The sequence below is a fragment of the Coffea arabica genome, chromosome 7c, assembly GCF_036785885.1.
Source record: "Coffea arabica cultivar ET-39 chromosome 7c, Coffea Arabica ET-39 HiFi, whole genome shotgun sequence".
Classification (NCBI taxonomy): domain Eukaryota; kingdom Viridiplantae; phylum Streptophyta; class Magnoliopsida; order Gentianales; family Rubiaceae; genus Coffea; species Coffea arabica.
In genome coordinates, this window is record NC_092322.1 from 10,949,712 (window position 1) to 10,970,565 (window position 20,854).

Below are 20,854 nucleotides of genomic sequence, written 5' to 3' on the forward strand. Positions count from 1 at the left end.
CTTTCCCCCTCATCTCTCTTTCCCGCTCCCGCTCCCCCACCATCATCTCTTTCACAACTAGATTGTACCCGTGATTTGGTCACGTGACCAAATCGGGCAAAAAGGGAGGGGAGGAGGAGAGGGAGAGGGATAAGAGAGACAAAAAAAAAAGTGGCCGGTATCGGAAGAGATTGCCGGCAACAGAACCTGCAGCACCTAGTCTTGGCCAGCGGCGTAGGTGGTGGTGCTTTGAGGTGGAAGAAGAAAGGAGGAAGAGAAAATTTTTTTGTATGTTTTGAGTATTTTGAAGTGCGTAAGTTAAAAATTTTGAGAAACTTTTTGAAATTATTATAGTTAAAGTTGTTAAAAAATTGAAACGAGACAAATTTGAGCAAAAACTAAGGTCATGTTTGGATCCACTATTTTTGGTAAGGGTTAATTCCACTTTGTCCCCTCAAACTTTGGACGATTACCCACTTTAATCCCTAAACTTCAAAATGGGATACTTAAATCCCTAAACTTATAAAATGGGATACTTAAATCCCTAAACCCTTATAAAATGGGACACTTCGACCATCACGGCATTCAAGATTCTGTTAACAATTTTCCTTAATTGGGAGGTATTTATAAGTTTAGGGACTTAAATGTCCCATTTTGAAGTTTAGGGACTAAAGTGGGTAATCGTCCAAAGTTTGGGGGGGTAAAGTGGAATTAACCCTTTTGGTAAAAACAGTTTTTGTAGTCAAATTACAAATGATAGTCAACTAAGTGTATTTGAAATGGTTCAGTTAAGCTCCTCAGATACGGTACCGTTTAGCGTCCCAAAATGTAAAACAAGTTTTCCACTTATAGCTTTCTTGTCCTTTCTTGTTGCTGTCCATTTTCCTCTTCTAAAATGTATCTCTAAGAAATACTTTCCATTTCACTGTCCTCTTCTAAGCAGCAACAACCGAGGTAGCCTCTCTATCTGTACAAATCACCGTCCGTTTCAGCTTAACTGTTTCTAATCCGTCGAGGTTCGGTGCCGCGCGTCTCCGGAAGTTCAATCTTACCTTCTCCCTCTAGAAGTTGCAGCTTATGTTCGGCGTTGCAAAAGTGTGAAGAAGGAGCTGAAATCTGAAGTTGCAGAGCCATCGAGGTGAAGCGGCAGGGCCACTACCAGACTCGAAGCAACATAATCAGCTTTGAAGTGCCTCCCTGAGGTCGCGGCTACTTGCTCAGCGAAGGAGAGTTGTTCTGCCGCTGCTCAGCTGCCGCTCTTTGGAGGTTCGTTGTACTATTCAAGTAATTTTATGCGTTTTTTTTTGTTCAATCAAATCCTGTGAAATTGCTTGTTCAGATAGTATGTGGTAGAGACAGAGGAAACAATTTTGAAATGGTCCAATGACATGTTGGGAATTGGAAATTTTAAGAAACACAGCCGACATGTCTGGTTCTGAATTTGAACTTGTAATTCTGCGCTATTTTTGCTACAATTTGGAGTTATGTTCTGGTTCCGCAGTAATTCTAAATCATCCACTTCGTCAGCTTCACCATTTATTTGCTTTTGTTCTCTTCCCCTCATATGTAATGAGTAAGCTTAAATAGATCAGTTGTGGGCCAGTTATGTGTTAAGTGGCGTGTTGTTTCTACACTGATGAATTTTGGTTAGACAATTTGATGAATTGGTTGTACATGTTAAGCGCCCGTTATTCTTTGCTTGGGTTATTGCAATCGATTACTGAAAACCATTGAACTTGTGATTTATTTCTGGATTTGTTATTTGATTTTTGCTGTTGGAGTACTTATTATTTCTGCTGTTGTTCTAGTACTCGAGGCAATGCCGTTCTTGTTGACTGCAATTTTATTAGGTGGGCTTGTGAAATTGATGCATTAATTAGTCCTAGCTTGCATGCGTTTCTGGAAGACCTGAACGTGCCTTTTTGGTTTTTATTCCTTTCGTAGAACCTGTAGATGGCGTAAACTATAGGATTTTACTGGTGCGAAGCTGTTTATATTCTGTGACACTGTTTCCCCGTATATTATGACCTGAGATGAACTTTGATTAGTGGCTACAACTGATTTATTTGCCTGGAACATAAAATTGGATGATATTTTGTTAACATTTTATGCATTTGGCCTGCTAATAGCATTTTAGTGGTACCTTGTACATTTTTTTAGGATTGTGATGCCTCCTGTGACTCGGAGTGCTTCGAAGGGTAAGGAGCAACTATTGTGGTTCATTAATTCTGTTAAATTTTGATCCTTTAGAACTGTAGGAGTCGTCTTTTTAACATTCTTATTCACAGCTTTGAAAACGACTAGGGGATTTAACAATTGTTGTTCCAAATCGGCTCAGGGAGAAAACGATTTGCTTCTTTGTATAACTAACTATTTCAAGGTGAGTTATAAGTGACTAGGCTCAAATTGTCTTGAACAAAGAGTTCATTATTCGCTTAAAATCTGCCTAAGCATTTTTTCTGGTTTTGACATTCCTAAAGAAAATAAAGATACCCAAACCAAAAAGAACGTAATACTTTCATGCCGGATATGAAAACTGCCATTGCACAACAGCTTGTGCACATGCATAGGAATAGGGAAATTGCATTAGAAAAAATAACCAGCCATGTTGTCCCCCAAATTACTACGATGCTCACTGAGACTTTCGGGGTAGTTTTTCCCCGCGATACTGTCCAGTCGAAGTATTATGCCCTTCAGAATCTAACTAAACTGTACATGTCGTTCAAGAAGCGAGACACTGGTATGGGTTGGGATTCAACCAACTACACCTTCATGATGGACGATGAGCGATGGAATCGTCTACTTCAGGTTTGATACGTCAACTTTTTCTGTTTAATATTTTTTTACAAAGCTGTTTATTTATTGTAAATACTGTAAAGCTGTTTCTGGTTCCTATTTATTTGTCAAAGCTGTTTAATGACAACTGTTTTGGCCCTATTTATTCTTTTTTCCTATTTCTCAAAGCTGTTCTGGTCTTCTGTAGGTGAACCCGAGGTACAATAGATTTTACAACCGCTCACGTCTGGTCTTCCATTTGCTTGAAGAAGTTTTCATGAATCGGGGGGTTACTAGACATTTTAGCTCTAGATTTGTCATATCGCCCCCAAATTCGGCCGACGAATTGAAATTGGAAAACACTGCTAGATGTTCTAGGGGCAAGGGGATTGTGGACATCGATTTAGCAGGCGAAGAAGAAGCCGTGCATGTGCCTCAGAAGGGGAAGGAGAAGGTGAAGAAGGGCAAAGGAAAGCGCAAATCGGACGACATGTCAACTGAGTCATTCTTTCCGCCGTCTTCCCCTTAATTCCAGAAATACGTCCGGATTTTAGACAGTATTGAGACATATCTGAGCTGTAAAAAGAGCTCTGGCATGACCGGTTCAGTCTCTTCACCCACTAAGAGCAAAAAGTCTCCAGTAGATGATGAGGAGGAGCTACAGGCTGCCTTGGCCGACTTGAGCGCTCTTCACCTGGGCGTATCTATGTGCCTGAAGATGGCCGATCTCCTGCGGAATCGTGAGAAGTGTCTCATTTGGTTCTTATGGTTGAATGACGATGACCGGCTTGCCTTCGTGAGACATCGTGGCTTCCTTCCCCCCGCATAGGGCTGCACAGGGTTGTTTCCGGAGTTGCGGCTGCGGCTGCCTTCTACTTTTTTCCCTACGAGTTAAAATTTTCGATGTTGGTTTGGGTTTATGTAGTATGAGTTGACATTCCACTTTGAACAGTGATTTTTTCACTGTATCGCGGACCAGACAGTTTTTTTTTTATTATGTTGAGGATATTTTTGTTAATTTATTTGTGTGTGTTTAGAAATATTGGTTGAATTTATTTACTCTATATTAATTGGAGGACATGTGTCCCATGGTTATTATTTACCGAGGAGTTGACTTTAAATGTAGTTGTACTGACAGGAAGACGATCAAGAATTAGTATTGACAATAGATATGATGAACATTTAGTTGTATGCTATTGCTATCGCCCAAGTTTGCCAAATTAAATTTCTTTCGCCATACTACTTTGGCAGTTGTTGTGATTTTTCTTTTTGTTAGGGGTTGTGTTGCATGCTTATTATAAATATCCGCCCCGTTCATATCATACTCTATATGATCAGTTTATGATATGCGTTAATGCGCCATGATTTCATATGTTATTATATATGAGACAGGTCATTCCTTTCGCTATTGTTTACTTCCCTTATTTTTCGCTATTGTTAATTACATCTACTAATTTTTTGAAAATGCGTTTTGATATTTTTCACCTATTGTTTACCTATTCTGGTGCTTAATGTTCTTTGACAAATTGGGCATTTGCAGAGTTCAAAATAGTTGACTTAGGATGGATAACTTGGGGCACATTCAAAGAGGACAACTGGATGACGAGCTCGATGATATTGATCTCGACAACATCGTTATGGCGGTCGTACTATTAGGTTTCATGTTCTTTGATCCGTATATTAATCAGGTCCCAAGAAGATGACGAGTACGAGATAGTGCACTCTCGAGGAGGGATTACGTGCTTGAGCTGATTAACGGACATGAAGCCCGAATTATTGAGAATATGCACTTGGATGTTCCGCAATTCCTGTTGTTGTGCGATTTATTGGTTCATCGGAGTTACTGGCATGCATATCCTTCTGGGAGGGTGGGGGTTCACGAATCCTTTACTTTAACACTAATGTGCCTGAGCCATGATGAGCGGCACCGTGTGCTAATCGAGCGGTTCTAGCATTCAACGGAGACGATTGATCGACACGTTCGTCATATCTTACGAGTTTTGGTTCGGCTTGGTTGTGATCTTGTTAGGCCAAGAAACTTCAATGACACTCATCCAAGAATTTTGAATAATGCATTGCTCTAGCCATGGTTCTGGGTAAGTTGTAAATTTAAAGAAGGTGATTTTTTTGGTTTCGTATGCGGTTTGGAATGATTTTAAAACTATCGAACTTTTATAGGATTGTATAGGAGTCTTAGATGGGGCCCACGTCTCCGCTTGGTGCAGAGCAGAGATAAGAGATAGGTTCAAAAATCGGCATGGCGACTTATCCCAAAATGTACTTGTTGTCTGCGATCATGATATGCATTTTGTCTATGTTCGGGTCGGTTGGAAGGGTAGAACTCATGATGCCCGAATTCTCTAAGAAACCTTGCTAGATCCAGACTCTGGTTTCCCAATACCACTGCAAGGTATTTTTATTGACTTGCTATTTTTGAATATGCTCGATAACGGATTGCTTATCAGTGATGGCAGTAGGAAATAGTTTATTATTTATTTGAAAGGTTTTTGCAGTGGTTTCCATATGAATGAGCAGGAGGCTGACATGTATTCTCTATTTATTCGGCAGGGAAGTATTATATGGTAGATGCAACCTACAGAAATATGTCGGGGTTTATGGCACCGTTTAGAGGTGCACATGGCACGCATCATGAGCGGGTAGCTAAAGTTCTGTTCAACAGGCGACATGCATCGGTTAGAAATATTATTGAACGCACCTTTGGAGTTCTGAAGAAGCGTTTTCCAATATTCAAACGTCCAATGCAGAACTATCTCATAGCAACGCAAAATAATATTGTGCTTGTATGTTGTACTTTACACAATTTTATGCGGGATTACGTGCCAAATGATGAGTACTTCAATGAAGAAGTTGCAAATGGAGCCTTTGCTGATGCACAGATAGTAGGAGAGCAAGTGCAGATGGGTCAACCCATCAATACATCGCAACAGGGCATAAATAACTGGAATGAAAATTGGCAGGCAATCGCGGCGCACATGAATTGGAATGCACATAATTAGACTCCAGTGCATAGCCTTGGACCGATAGGTCCATCGCGGCAACAGTTTCTTACTTTATATTTGGTTCACTTGTTGTAATTTATCAAATATTTTTGAATTTGGGAACAGTTAATGTATTATGTCGACTACGGGTTTGCATATTTATATTATACGTCTTGACTAGTACTTTGCTCTACCCCCTGTATATTCAGTTCGTCGGTTTACTTTTAGCGTTTGTGAATGCTAGTGTACGAAAAAACTATTAACTAGATAAGATATTGCAGCGTTCTTGACAAGGGTTACGGCCAGTGTGCTGTTTATTTTTTGCAATTGCGGATATTATTCATTTTATAGCTGTGGCACATTTGCAATGATCTCAAGTTATTGGCCAATTGTACATTTGGACCGTTCTAGGTATTATTGTGTAAGAGTTTTTTAAAAATTGTTCAATCCAAACGCATGTGTTTTTAAAAAATACTCGTTTTTCAAAAACGGCAATCCAAACGACAATAGTAATTTTTTAAAAACTGATACAGTAAAATTTTTAAAAAACACTTCTAAAAACAGAGAATTCAAACGCAGCCTCAGTTGCTAAACAAGCCCTAAAAATAATTGGAAGACAGTTTTAAAAGATAGAAGCAATCCAAAAGAGATGCGAGCTTGATTAGGACCACAACAACGTATCAATTCAGTAAACTCCCACACTCTTTACATTTCTTTTTTGTTCCCTCTCTTTAAGCTCCAAATATGATTGAAACTCATAATTACCCTACTTTCCCTTCTAGAGAACTCATTCCTGTCATAGGCCCTGCTAGCCACAAATTAAAGCTCGCCGGTTATCGGCTTATTTAACTAGCTATTTCCCTTTTTATTTTGGTGTATAATTAATTGTTAAGTACGAGTGGGATTGTACGTGATTATGTTATACATTTTCTACTGTTTGTGTCCGCCAATAGACTAAAACCACAGTTATGGCACAAACTAAAAACTAACCAAAGTACACATTGAATACTCGGCAAACTCTAACCATAGTTATGTTTGACTATTCATGAAGATAATCATATACAGAGAAGTCACTATACAACAGAGAGCCATCTGCATAGTGAAGCATGTAATAGCAAAGCTCACAGAAATAGCAAGGATTCTCCTGTGCCCATTTGTCATCAACTGTAACCTTAGTCGCCTTATAAATGTTGCAAACAGAGCATTTCCTAAAACGTACTTTAGATTGAAAGGTTATCAGTGGATAAGCAGCTCGGTTCTGTACATCCTCTGGGTGGATCAGCCTCATGTCTCTGATGACAATTAGGTGTTTGCAATCCCCCTTGAGCACAATAAGATGAACGAAATCAGTCCATGAGAGAGACAACTAAACACTTGAACACGTGGGACAGTTAAAAAGGAATCACAGAGATGGGCAAATTGGCAGAAAACAGAGGAAGGAAGAAATCATGAAACAATCTTTATTAACATGATCATGATGGCATTGGTTATAGGAAGGGCAGTGATTGCTGGTGGGGGAAAATTTCCTACGACTAAGACCAACTGGGTGTTAGTCATGGAACTGGGATTGCCACATAAATCTCAGTTGAATTTGTTTACTGTATAGTTTAATAGAGTGTTTTCTTCCGTGTAATTAGTCTGCTGACTCTTTGTATAAGCAGGTTTTCTGATCAATGAAAAGTAAATATTTGCTCAAATACAAAAATTATTCATGATATTTTGAGCAGTCATCTCCCAAATCTATGGCATGAAATTACGAGTATGAAGTAGTGCAACACAAAGTCAGCAGGAAAGTAAGTATTCCAACAATTTTCTAATTTCCCTGAACACACAATTCTGATAAGGCAACTATTAAACAGAAAAAGAATAACTTCTACAATGAATATAAAAATGTATACCTGGTGACAATAGAGATATCCAGCACCCAGTCGAAATCCAAGGTCACAAAAGCGAGTTTTTTGCATGTCAACAACTTTGAAGTGTGGTAACTGTAGTTTTTCGTTGCTGTCTAGAAATGCCTTTCGCTTCTGGTGCTGCTGTTGTTCACCAGCTACAATGAACTCCCATTTTTCAAGTGCAACATTCCTAGAGTGTTCTAGCCACTTAAAAATGGGCTGACAGTAATCTATAGCATAAGGATCCCTCGTGTCATTGCAAAACACATCCTACCAAAAGTACACTTCTCTTAGAGTGAGAAACTGAAGAACAGCCAAAGGTTTCAGTAATGAAGAAAGCCAATGCACTTACTTCTACCAGGAAGTATCCAGATGCATCATGCTTGCCAGCCTTTTTCATGATCTCATCGGTCAAACAATATATCATGTCCCTCACTTCAGTCAAAAACTGTCGCCCAAGAACCAAAAATTCTTGTGTCTACAAAATTTATTGCACAAGTACAAGTTAAATTCAGCAGGGAGTAAAAGCATGAACAAAAATCAATCAAACAGATTCTGGTCCCCACCCACCACCCCTCCTGAAAGGAGGGAGGGACAAAGGGCCAAAAAAGACAATCCCAAATCCAGATGAAGCTCTGAAAACACCAGAGTCCATGAAAGTGAGAGTAAAGTGCAATTCCAAAAAAAAAATTGCATTGATTTTATTAACAAAGTGTGATTCAGAATAAAATAATAAATATAAATATCTTTTTACAGACCACTTAAGACCATTTTCACATGCAACCAGAACTACATTTGGTGATTTAAGACAATTTCATAGGTTATTGGGTGCCTATTTCTCATTGCAAGAAATAACATATAAGAAACAGTGTCAGAGTTCAAATTCAACACTCAATTTAACAAATTTTGAATTTACTCTTGAGTGCTCATAATCAGTAAGTTCCGACTTTTCAAGTTCAAATGGTAAGTACTAAACTCAGATTTAACTATATCAACCTCAATTAATATTCTGTCTTTGAAAAGGAAAAAGAGTTTTCTCCTATCATATTCCTCTTTAGAAACTAAAATAATGCACTTCTTAGGGAAAACTGGCATAACTTTTTAGCTTACAGTGAAAACTAACCAAGAGAAAGAAAAATAAACCAAAAAGAGGGCAGAACTCCCATGAGTTGGCTGCTATTTTTCAAGGATATATATTAAGACTACATAACATAATTGATCAAAGATTGAGAGCCTTGAGAAGAGATGTCCAGAACATTGAGCTTAGGACAAGGCATTATTTTCCCTTAGAGCAATCAAGTGGCAAATTACAAGATGACCAGCAGAGAGAAAATTAAAATAAACAGAAACTCAAAAAGTCAAATAAACTAGAATAAAGATCCAAAATATTACAACTGCTATAGTCCGTGTAAGCTATGTGTGCATCTTGTTCAATCCAGCTATTCTTAATTCCATTTACTGTAAAAATAGTCTCACCAAGACATGAATAAGAAGCACTTGGTGAAGAATGGAGCATTACCCAATCAAAATAATTCTCCAAATAAAACCTAAAAGGCAGTCCCGTAGCTTGATGCTCAGGTAGGGTTCGAAGGACCAAACTTTACATATTGAGAGTACATGCGAGGTACTAGAGTTAGAAGCTCCCCCAAAGATACCACAAGGCAATATGAAAAACCTAAATACACTTAACTAACATAACTAAATGCACCAACCATGCAATCAGATGGCACATAACCAATTGCAAACATTTACAGCAGTAGAATGCTGGTTACAAGCACCTAAAGGAAGACTCTGAAATTTGTACTGCAGAATGTGCACATGCATGCACACACACACACACGTGTATATAAAACCAAGTATCAGAATAGGCATGTTACTTCACAGTTAATCTGGTCAATAGCTCAAGTAATAATGGAATAGCATCACCTCGATAAGTTGGAACCACATATGAAATAGTATTAATGACAAAAATCAACTCTAGGTTAAAAATCATACCACAAACAACCAAAGTTTTCAAGATTTTGGAGGTTAATTGACATTACAACTCACAACAGAAACTTAATGGTATAAATTTTTCCTTAGCACAGAAATCAATGATCAACAGAATAGTAACATGGCACATGTTGCTTTCTCTGCATGAAAGGCTACCAATAAATTAATTCTAACTGCCGAATATCTGATGTATGAGCAAACTAATTTGTCTAATTTGGCGTTTTATGTGCAATGAGACAGGAGAAGATAACAACCATCCAGTGCTCATTTTACAATGGGTTATAAGGGTTTGTAAGTGACATTTAATCTGTTCACATGCACAAGGTTACGCCAGAACATATGTATGTAAATTGGTTGTTGAGATTACCATGGAGAGAAAGGAAGAACAGAGCTCTAAAAGAACTGAAAACCGTTTGTGAAGAATGAAAAATCATGTTCATTTTCACTCTCATTTTTGGGCTTATAGAATCCATCTCCACTTTTATAGATACCTGGTTGGACAAATTTTTTAAGTAACAGATTGCTATCTCGTGTGCCACTTGTCTATTTATAGTGAAAGGGGATAAAAAAAACAAAACAAATGAATCCATTAATTTGGTCCATCTAAAGAGATATGATGATTAAATGACTCAACATAAAAAAGCATCCTCATTTTACATGTACTATGTAGCAGTGCTTCACCTTAGACCATGTTCGTCTGTTATGGTAAACCTCAAGGCAGAGAATGACTTCAGGAAAATGAACTGGAACTTGCTCAGGAGTCTTGGATGATCTCACCTGCAATAAATTTGATAGGAATTTAAGCTATCAAAACTGTGACCAGTTAAAGCGGTAAAGAATATGATTAGTTTGCACCGAGTGTCAGAATAGCTAGACCTAGAATACCTATTATCCATTTACATTGGTATACGCATAATTTTCATGACTGCCAAAATTAAATAGATCAGATCACTTTATGTGTATAGTCCAACAATTTTCCAAAATGGCCTCTAAATTTAAAACTTAATATATTACTCTTGTACTTATATAAGCCTTTCCTTTATTTAAAACTCAATCCCTATATTTGGTATTTACACTATGCAATATATTTTCTTATTACAAGCTATTATATGGTTAAAGAACATTATTTTTACAAAAAATCCCAATTATAACAAGAAACCATCTTGTTAATGATTATAAAACAGTACAGAAGCTTCATAGCCACTGACTGCTTGATCCATAAAATTACAAAAATAACTCTATCTTCTTGATCAGGTATACAATGGATTGCAAAAGCAAATAGTGCACAAACAAGTGCTTAGTACCGTTCGAGCAAAAATTACTTTAACCTTCTCATGGGACTTGCTAATCAAGTCATGATGCACTAACTTAGATGTGCGTAAACCTTAGACTAGATTTTCGGCCTTTCACCAACAAAATAACTCAAAACCATCATGCTCTTAGAGCAGGTTAAAGCATTAACAAGAAACAATTTGACATAAAATCTGCAAATCTAAGCATATCCATGCTAGTAATCATTTGGACATGTAAACAAATCCACTGTACCATAACTAGGTGCCTGACTATAACCTTAAGCATGCATTCCCTTCATTGCTTACATTGCCATTTTCATTATTAAATTAAGAACTGTTTAATACCACAGAAATTCTCTGGGAACACAATTAGGCCAAAACAGAAGTAAACATAGATATAATATATATAAACGTATATGTATATCTGTATATATTTGTATATGTATATGTATAAATTAAGCAAAACTCTAAAAATAAACTTTAAAAACACATCTAAATAAGTTTGCCTCAGTAGAGGAATGAAAACAGAACATGTTTCTCACATAGCAAACAAATCTAATGTTCACTCGCTCCAATCTGCAGGGAAAATAAGCTAAAAACCTGAAGTGGAAATTTAGCTTTATTCAACAGAATACTAAATGAAAAAAAGGAAAAACCAAATGCTTAAAGTGTCAATTGTGGATAGACACTGCACAGCTTCAGATACACATCAATCAGTAAAAGAAGGCACGTACTCAAGCAAACCTTAGGTGAAAAACTTGTTGACTTGAGTGACGTCAACTTGTCATTCTTTATCTGGGAACTAGCAGCAGATTGATTTCTGCAACTACTACTGAAATGAAACAAAAAACACCAAAGCTAAGATGCAAATCAGAAAATGCAGCAACCTACAGCGATTGTTCAAGAAGGACGACCAGAGCTAAGAAAGAATGCAAATTTTAACCAGATAGTCAAAGTTAACAGATGCCTACTTGAATGAATGCAATCTTGCCGCTGTTTTATCTTCATCTTGTTTTTGTTTAATTTTTGCGAGTTCTCTCACCTTTGCAACATACCCTTCCTGAAAATGCATCAAAATTTCTTAAATCACATTGAGGTAAAATTCTCCACAAAAATCAAGGGTTGAAATTGGTAAAATGGCATCCTCATTTGTGTAAATATTTTTCCAGGTTAGCATTTTTCAGTCCTAAATATTTTCGCAAAGAGGTAAAATCACATCCTTTTGTTTTGCTAATTATATGGATCACATTCAGATCCCCCAACTAAACAATCCAGAATGTCAAATTCATCTTAAGTATATCAACATGTCTAGCCCTAGAGGAACAGCAAAAGGAAAGGCACGTATTTCTTAAGCAACCAAATTCTATCAAATGGTGAACGTTTAACATAACTTTCATCTGGAAGCAGAACAAATGGCAATAAGAAAAAAGAAATTAAAAAACCGGTAGCATACTTCAAGATTAACTGTTTCCCGATTCACACGCCTCTTCCTCTCTCTCTTTTCCGACACATTATCATTTGATACTGTCTTTTTGACATCTCTGGGAGCACCAGTTGAGGAGCCACAAGTAACTAAAGTATCCTTTCCTCCCTCCAACCTAGTAACATAAAGAGTTAGAATAGCACATGCATTGCCATCATCTGGTTCCCATACAAGCCTAAGGAGGCTAAATACATAAAGAGGTAGTATCTGAAAAAAAGAGTGAGAAATTGGAAGTGGTCATAATCAAAACAATCAGTGGCCTTACTTAAAAAAGAAAAAAAAAAGAACAAAGCTATGCTGAGAAAGTAGAAACGCTCTCAACACTTGGTATTGAAATTAATAAGTAGCTCTCATAGATTAAGAAATAAGTAGCTCTCAGAAGAGTTTTGCACACACAAAGATGGCAACCATGCGAAAGTGTCAAGTGATAATACAGCAGTCTATTGCTTTTTCATGAACAGAAATTGCTCCTTGTACTCTTCTTATTAAAAGATCAGTAAAGAAACCTTCCATTTTCCTTTCCCCTTTTATATTACTCATAAGATATCACTAAGATAAGCATGAAATGTGTGATGTGTGATTCTTTATAGGAGTTTATTGTCGATTTGCTATAATTACAACACTCATAAGATAAGATTTTAATTTCCACTATTTCTTGTAAAACTCTGAGAAGAATAAGATAGAGTTTTGAGAGTTAGTTTGCACAATCCAGATATGCAAACAAAGTTGAACAGAAACCACTGATTGACATTATACATAATGCCTTTTTTATTTTAGTTTTTTATAAGTTGCTATGGTTCAGCTGATAGAAAATTCTCATTCAACTAGCAGCAGAATTATATGATTCTAGGGATAGGTTTGAAAAATTCACATTCAACTAGCAGCAGAAATATATGATCTTAGGGACAGCTTTGGAACGGTAGACAGTGACTATGAAGATTTCTGCAGTTAAGAAAACTGAGCTGAACTAAAACTAATGAGATTCACTTTATCTACCTAAAATTTTCATGAGGATCCATATGCCTTACAGTATCTCTAATGGGCAAGCATTGCAGTGAAATGACTTCCAAAAATCTTGTTGATTTTAATCTTTCTTAAACCATTTATGTACAAAACCACACAAATACGTAACATCTCATAACCTAATATGTCCTTCATATTATGACAGTCCTAAAACTAACCCAACTTTTTCCGCACCACAATCCCAAAGACTTGTGATGACATCTCTCAAACTTCCATTCATCAGTAACGCTTCCCTTCCCCGGTCAACAAAAAGCAAAGTAAGAAACTACGGTATTTTACCATTCAAGCTAGTAGAAAACATCAGATAAGCTTAGAAAGAAGCAAAATCAGCAAGAAGAAATGAAATGTCCGCTAACCTTTGACACGATTGCTCCTGGGATTTTTGTGCAATATTCTCTTTCAGCTGCGCATCCTATCATTATCCACTAAAAGTTTTAAAGAAAACAAAACCTAAGAAACTGGATAATTCTGAGAAATTACAACTCAAAACAGTTTACCTTTAATGCTTCCTCAAAAGCCCGATTTACCAAATCCTCCTCCTTAATTATTTTAAGATCATTAACGCTGCAAGTCATTAAAATAAGAGTAAGCATAACTAATAGAACATTCAAATCAGATATCTTCATTGTTAAAAAATGCAAAGCAACCACAGCTAATTCTAAATACATGGGGGTGGGCACCAGGGGAAGAAAAAACAAGACTGACCAAATTTCATCATCAGATATGTCGAGCGAGTCCCAACCAATCTCTGCCTTGAGATTCTGCATTAAAAGACAAATTCGTCTAAGTTTGACTACCCAAATATCCCGCACAATTTAAATTCCTAAAACAAAAAGACCATTAAAAAGGGCATTCTTCAAAAAAAATAATAAACATTAAAATTGCTCTCGAAATTTATAATTGAATACATGCATACAGCAAAAAATTCCATAAAATCAATCATCATAGTGAAATGCTTCCCCAAAAGCAACCTTAAAAAATCCTTTCTTCTGTACATTATCAAATACTCGCCAAATATTACTAGCAAGTAACCTCAAAAAGTAAAAAAAAAAAAAAAAAACCCAATAAACATTCATAAACAAGTAAATAAACAAAAAGGTCAAAAAAAGAGTAAATAAACAAAAAATAAATAAATTTCCGTTTCTTTGGGTACCTGAAGTTGTTCAACTACAGAGCTCTCAAACTCAGAAACCCTAGTGAGGCGACCCAGCATATGAGGGCTATAGATGGGACCCCCATGGGGAATTGAAATGTTTTGTCCGCCCCCGATGCCCGGGGGCTCCATCGCCGACATAGGAATAATTAGAGTTTCCAACTGTATGTGGCTGGTGAGAAGTCAGCAAAATAAAAATGGCTACACACAAAATGGGCTGCCGGAGCTGGACGATAGAGAGTGAGAAGGCGCCGGTGGATATGGGGTTCTACACGGGAGAGAAACAGAAAAAAGATAATTTAGCTTACTTGGCTGTTCATCCGTTTCTGTTTTGGCTTAAGAATAGAACAAAACACTTGTTCTGCATTTTTAGAGGAACGAAACAGAAACATGTTTTTGTTTCATATATAAACATGTTTGGTTAAATGATGTTTTTCTTTTTCCAATTTATCACAAACTTTAGTTATATTCTTTTTCAACCCTATCTCTTCCTAAATAGTGGTAAAATACACTAATAGCAACTCACAATCCAATTAAAAGTACAATATCAAATTATAAATGATCTTACACCATATCAAAAGAAATAATAGTTGAGAATATTTATAAGAATAAATTAAGACCAATTTGAACTCAAGTGGCTACAACTAAATGAAAAAAAAAAAAACATTCGTTAAATGTCAGATGATACACATTCATAGTGGAGTAGAGTCTTCCTAACTTATAAAATGCCATCCATCCTGAAATTGTAATACTAATCAAGCATGCATTCTTGGGGGATAACCTCGTTAGGCCCCAGGTCGTGTGGTCGACTCTGTCTCTTTTATCGTCTCGTATATTTTTGAGGGTGAATGCACGGACGCAGGGAAATTAGTTTGATACAAGTTGGGATACTTCCTCCGTAGACAAAAAATAAAAAATCAAGCATTCAACTAAACTAGTTTCAACGTATGCCTACAAATCAAAATCTTTTCTTTCACACTCCCAAAACTTTGATGAACACCCTTCTCTCAATAGCTTGAGCGCTTAACTAAGCAACTTTCCAGCGAGTCATATCTTTTATGTAGCAGAGACTAGAGAGGCGATTTGAACACCATGTTACAGATTATCATCGTCCATAAAACTTGAAATGCTGAATATGTGCTGTAATTATTGTTTAATCCAACCAAACCGCGCCCAAATATGAGGTTAAAAGAGTGAAGAAGGGGAATTCCATTTGTCAGATTTATCACTCTGTTTCAACAATTGTCACTTCTCAGCATTGGATATCATTTTCAAATGAACGTATGTATTCTGATGCCTTGAAATAAGCTCACTGGTAATTTATGTTATACTAGTTGATTTTTTTAACTGTTTAATTTAATGAAATGACGACTGCTTAATATTAATTACCAAGTGTTTTATCTTCTTCCAATCTGGAGTTAGGTTTTTTTGCGAGCAACAGATCGATTGATTGCAAGGGTCCAATATTGTCAATGAAATGACAATAACAAGTTACAAAATCTTCTTATATTATTATTAATTCCGCGTTGAATTTGGTTTCTGCATTTACTTTTTCCTGAATTCGAATACACATGAGCATCTTGGATGGTTAACAGTTTTCACACTATATATAAATTCTTTCCTTCTTTCAACCCAATACCGACGAGGATAAATTGTGTATATAGTGCAATAAAGGAAGGTAATTTTGAGGGGTAAGTAATGCCAAATTAAACGAAACTGCACCAATCAAGGACATTTGGTTTTTTTCGTGCCTAGCTAGACACAATAAATAGTTAATTCCTTAATTGATGTTTTAGCTTTTTTTTTTCTTTTTCTTGGTGTCTATATTGATTTGTACGTTTATAATGCAGTTTTCACTTACAATTTTGGATATCACAAGATCAATTTATACATTTACAATGCAATTTATCACTTACAATTAGGAGAACTCCAACTGCCCTTACTGAGGAAGTTCTGTTTGATAATCAAAAATTCAGTACTTGAATTTAATATATTCAGATCTTTAATATGTGCAGGCAGACGCGTTTGATAACAAAAAATTGAACATTTAAATTAATTAAATGACACTGGATTTTCTAAACAAAACTTGCTTCTAAAAATAAGTAATAAGCTATTCACTTATTATTGAATGTAATATATACTCAAATGTATTTGATTTAATACTTAATAAAATAATAATTTAATAGATTTCAGTTTTATCAAAGGCACCCTAAGTCGTGTTAACTAACCATTGATAATGTAAGACTCTAAGGCACAGAAACACTTTACAATTAAGGGTGCATTATTACAAGTGAGATGATGATGCGATTCACGCCGGTTATTGGAGTATCAGTCAGACATTATTACTCAATTTGGCTTTTACATAATCTACAAGTGTATGCCATTAAATAAGTCTTCAAAGTTGAAAGTGGCCTTTGTGATTTTACAGGTCCACGCCGTTTTTTTTTTTTTTTTTTTTTTTTCTAGGAAAATGTTCAACTCACTAATACTTAAATCATCCACCAGTTCTCAAGAACCACCTAATTCTCCAATATTGCATCAAAGGTCTAATCATCCTGATAGTTTAATCACATGACTAATTTCACTTGTTCCCTAAAACTTTTGCATATTCTCGCTGTATACCCAAATTTATTTCCAGTCATTTGGACCCTAAAATTATCGAAGGACTTCAAAGCACCCCTACTACTACACGTGACATCCACCAGTTTTCATGCCTAAGAAATACACATAAAGGAATTGTTCGCGGCCATTTACTAATAATTGAGGGATTGGAGTGATTTGGGACCGGGCTAATACCTCCATGGTACAAATTGTCAGAATTAGGGCTTGTGGGTGCACATCGAAAATTGATGAAAATATGAAGGGTCCAAAGTGGAATTAGACCCTAAACTCAATACAATACGTGGAGTTTTGGACAACAATCAAATGCATTGAGTAAACCAAGGTCATGTTTGCCGGCCCCTAGACAAAGTCAGACTCCATGCAGCTTCCATTTGGATTAATAACCAAGAAAACAACTGAGCAAATAATTTTTTAATAGTCAAAATTTTGAATTCATCAGCCATTGTACATTTCTTCCCAAATCAGCCAACCCCTTACCGTCCCACGAACATCCACTTGTCCCTTTTTTTTTTTTTCTTTTCCCCAACAAAAGCTCTGTAAGTAGTTTGTTTTTCAATCTCACTTTTGCCGTTACGGCAGACTGCCACCTCCACCTCCTTAAACGACTACCCGCCAACTTCGGACTTTTGTAATAAAAACCAGAAAGAAAGGGGAAAAAAACGAGAAAGAAAGAAGACACTCTCTCTAACACACACACACACAGACTAAAACAGAGAGTTTGGAGCTGGACCTATTCTTGGTGCTATTTTTTTGTCCCAATATTTCCAATTGATTTTCCAAAGATTTGTGGTTCCTACAATTCCGAGGTTCAACATGTTACGGTCCAAATCATCAAGGTAATAACAGAAAATCATTATCCTTTCAAGTCTTTTTTTTTTTTCCGCTCCTTTATGCGCTTATCTGGTTAACTTTTTCTTCTTTTACTCCATTTCTGACGATCTATTGCTTTCTCTCTGACTCGTGGTATATTCTGATTTTTGGATACATTGATATATGTGAATTCATGGGGGTCTATTTTGTTGGCATGCAGATATTGATTTATTGACTGATGTAATGATAACTAAAGATTGTCTTTTTTATGAGTTTGGATTTGATTTGTATAAATATATATGCTGTTTCTAGATATGGGAATGCTGATTTTGGACAAAAGAATCATCCATCAGTTCTTTCTAGGACCCTCTCAGCATCCAAATTTTGTAGAGGTGATGCTTTAGCTTCACAAATTGATTCCGGCGCCCTTAAACCTGTTGGAAGAAGATCTGTTGACAGATATCCCTCCAAGGTTGCCAATTTATCCGAGGTTTTGGGACAATTTGTAATACAAGTTGTCTCTTTTTTGTCTTTTGATGTTTCTAGGATAGGCTGTTTTATGTATAACTGATGAGGGGTTTGTTAAATTTTCTTGGTGTAGAATCGGATAAATAGAGTTTCGACCATGCAAGAACAAATGAGGCAGGCCGAGGATGAGTTGAAGACGTCAAAGGAACAATTAGATTTTGCTGAGGATGAAAGAAGTCGAGCATTCAATGAACTCAGGGAGGCGAAACGATTAGTTTATGAGGCCAATATGAAGGTTAATGAGGTATTGTCCCCTAGGAAGACAGGGGAACTAATGACAGAAGTTAAGAATTTGAAGGAATTGCTGGCTAATTCACTGAAAGAATTGAAGTTGAAGGATGAGAAGATCGAGTGTTTGAAGCTAGAGCTCCTAGAGGCGAAACAGTTTGAGGTTAAATTGGCTGAGAGAGATGCATCATTAGCCAGATGGAAAGAGGAATTTGATAAAGTGAAGGGTTCGGAGGCTTATGCATTGGATTTACTATCTGCAGGTGAAAAGAGAATTGAGGAACTAGAAAATGAAGTTCAAAGAGGAAATGTATCTGAAGCCAAAATGCTCGATTCATTAGCATCCCAGACAAAACAGCTTGAGCAGATTAAGATTGAACTTGAAGAATCTAAGCTAGAAATTGCTGCTTTAAATGAGAGGATCGTGTCATCTCAGGAACCCTCCAAGCAAAATAGTAGTGAATGTAATCGACCTGACAGAAAGGGGGAAAATGAAATTTTGATAGGGGATGCTGGGAGTACAAGGTCTGAGCAAAAATTGGCAAAGCAGAATCTGTCTCTAGGTAAGAAGGATGCTAATATTGCCTCGTCAAATTCTAAGACTTCACTTGATGAGATGCAATTACTGAAAAATGAGCTGAAATTGGCCATTGAAGCTGAAGAAAAGAGCAAGAAAGCCATGGATGACTTAGCACTGGTACTAAAGGAAGTTGCAACGGAATCCAATCAGGCAAAAGAGAAACTCAGCGTTGCATATTTGCAACTAGAACAAGTAAAGGGAGAAGCAGAACAACTGAAGGTTATTGTAAGGAGCACTGAAGAAAGGTATGAACACCTTCTCGATGAAGCCAAAAAAGAAGCAGAGCTGCACAGAAACACCGCAGATAGATTAAGGGTAGAAGCTGAAGAAACACTTTTGGCATGGAATGGAAAGGAAATGGGCTTTGTCAGCTGCATAAAAAGAGCTGAAGAGGAAAGGGCTGTTGCTCAACATGAGAACGCCAAACTTTCTGAGTCTCTTAAAGCGGCAGAACATAAGATGAGAGCAGCAAGGGACGAGAGCTACAAACTGAGAGATATACTCAAGCAGGCTATCAATGAATCTAATGCAGCAAAAGCTGCTGCTGGACTTGCAAGAGATGAAAATTCTCACTTCAAGGATATTCTGGCCGAAAAGGATGAAGCTCTGTATTTTCTCACTCAGGAAAATGAACGGCTGAGAATCAATGAGGTTGCAGCTCAAGAAAATGTCAAGGAGTTAAAGCAACTGCTTTCTATAGCAACAAGAGATCGTAAAACTCAAAGTAAGACTGAGGATGGGGTCTTGAGGTCCCAAAGTTTTGACCTTGGGAACATTGAAGATGAGACGAAACCTGTGAGAAAGAATTTCAGCTTCAATCTCAAGGAACTGAAGTTTTCAAATGACACTGAAGATTCCGACCAGACTATTAGTCACGAGGATCCTGAGAAGGCAGAGGCGCTCAAGGGTTCAATATTTGATAGTTCAACTGATTCGCCAAGATCAGAACCCCGAAGTCCAAGACTAGTGCCTCATCATCGGAAAGAGTCTTCTTCTGTCTTTACAGATGATGGTGATACACCAATGTCAGAAGATTTAGATCATCTAGACAATAGTAACTTCGATGATTCAGATAGTGATAGAAACCACCGAAGAAGGAGAACAATGTTTCGCAGGGTTGGAGATCTCATTATGAGAAAAAGCTTTTCACAAAAGGGAAGCATTAACTGAGTAGGCTTCTTTGGTTTACTTAGTGATAAGAAAAGTCTGGTAATAGCAATAGTAATTTGTATATTGCATAGCATACATTTGTCAGAAATGATGGCCCCGGCTCACCTTTTTGTTTAGGAATTTCAACTTCCATTATAGATTTGTTGTTATCAAATGCTTGTGGAGGCTGTTAAATTTAGTTATCTATATCGTTGGTCCATTTACTTAGTATACTGAATATCTGCTTCCAAATTTCCAACTACCAGTGAGAGTTTGAGCTTCGGAAAAATGCTTTTCACATTTCATTGCTGCTCATGGGTGACCAGAAAGGTAAGGAATTCTCTTC

General features: G+C 36.8%; 3 protein-coding genes across 7 annotated transcripts; 2 read left to right on the forward strand and 1 right to left on the reverse strand.

Moving 5' to 3' along the window:
- Window positions 1-860: 860 nt before the first annotated feature.
- On the forward strand, window positions 861-3,772 carry LOC140010186 (uncharacterized). The gene is made up of 2 exons (XM_072056691.1): window positions 861-2,787; window positions 2,963-3,772. The coding sequence occupies exons 1-2, from the start codon at window positions 2,500-2,502 to the stop codon at window positions 3,281-3,283; spliced, it is 609 nt and encodes a 202-aa protein (XP_071912792.1). The 5' UTR covers window positions 861-2,499; the 3' UTR covers window positions 3,284-3,772.
- A 2,987-nt stretch (window positions 3,773-6,759) lies between these two features.
- LOC113697913 (snRNA-activating protein complex subunit-like) lies at window positions 6,760-15,099 on the reverse strand. Of its 5 annotated transcripts, none has more exons than XM_027217522.2 (11): window positions 14,592-15,099; window positions 14,144-14,199; window positions 13,936-14,002; window positions 13,795-13,863; window positions 12,386-12,622; window positions 11,904-11,992; window positions 11,677-11,761; window positions 10,322-10,417; window positions 8,001-8,126; window positions 7,652-7,918; window positions 6,760-7,074 (listed from the first exon to the last, which is right to left on the reverse strand). In XM_027217522.2, the coding sequence occupies exons 1-11, from the start codon at window positions 14,730-14,732 to the stop codon at window positions 6,793-6,795; spliced, it is 1,515 nt and encodes a 504-aa protein (XP_027073323.1). In that variant the 5' UTR covers window positions 14,733-15,099; the 3' UTR covers window positions 6,760-6,792. The 5 variants fall into 5 exon arrangements, with proteins under 5 accessions (XP_027073323.1, XP_027073322.1, XP_027073324.1 ...); XM_027217521.2 differs by having other exon boundaries at window positions 11,677-11,764; window positions 14,592-15,094; XM_027217523.2 differs by having other exon boundaries at window positions 11,677-11,764; window positions 12,386-12,530; window positions 13,795-13,850; window positions 14,592-15,070.
- A 2,600-nt stretch (window positions 15,100-17,699) lies between these two features.
- LOC113698543 (uncharacterized) lies at window positions 17,700-20,683 on the forward strand. The gene is made up of 3 exons (XM_027218407.2): window positions 17,700-18,049; window positions 18,336-18,495; window positions 18,625-20,683. Exons 1-3 carry the CDS (start codon window positions 18,027-18,029, stop codon window positions 20,527-20,529), a joined length of 2,088 nt encoding a protein of 695 aa, XP_027074208.2. The 5' UTR covers window positions 17,700-18,026; the 3' UTR covers window positions 20,530-20,683.
- The last annotated feature ends 171 nt before the right edge of the window (window positions 20,684-20,854 follow it).

What these genes read in the sequence shown, in the direction of transcription:
- LOC140010186 (XM_072056691.1), top strand. Translation starts at nt 2,500, where the DNA reads ATGCCGGATATGAAAACTGCCATTGCACAACAGCTTGTGCACATGCAT. An exon ending in GATGGAATCGTCTACTTCAG is followed by an intron (nt 2,788 to 2,962) that starts GTTTGATACGTC and finishes GGTCTTCTGTAG; the next exon opens with GTGAACCCGAGGTACAATAG.
- LOC113697913 (XM_027217521.2), bottom strand. Translation starts at nt 14,732, where the DNA reads ATGTCGGCGATGGAGCCCCCGGGCATCGGGGGCGGACAAAACATTTCA. An exon ending in GCAAGATTGCATTCATTCAA is followed by an intron (nt 11,765 to 11,903) that starts GTAGGCATCTGT and finishes GTTTCATTTCAG; the next exon opens with TAGTAGTTGCAGAAATCAAT. An exon ending in CTGGATACTTCCTGGTAGAA is followed by an intron (nt 7,919 to 8,000) that starts GTAAGTGCATTG and finishes TACTTTTGGTAG; the next exon opens with GATGTGTTTTGCAATGACAC.
- LOC113698543 (XM_027218407.2), top strand. Translation starts at nt 18,027, where the DNA reads ATGTTACGGTCCAAATCATCAAG. An exon ending in TTACGGTCCAAATCATCAAG is followed by an intron (nt 18,050 to 18,335) that starts GTAATAACAGAA and finishes TGCTGTTTCTAG; the next exon opens with ATATGGGAATGCTGATTTTG. An exon ending in TTGACAGATATCCCTCCAAG is followed by an intron (nt 18,496 to 18,624) that starts GTTGCCAATTTA and finishes TTCTTGGTGTAG; the next exon opens with AATCGGATAAATAGAGTTTC.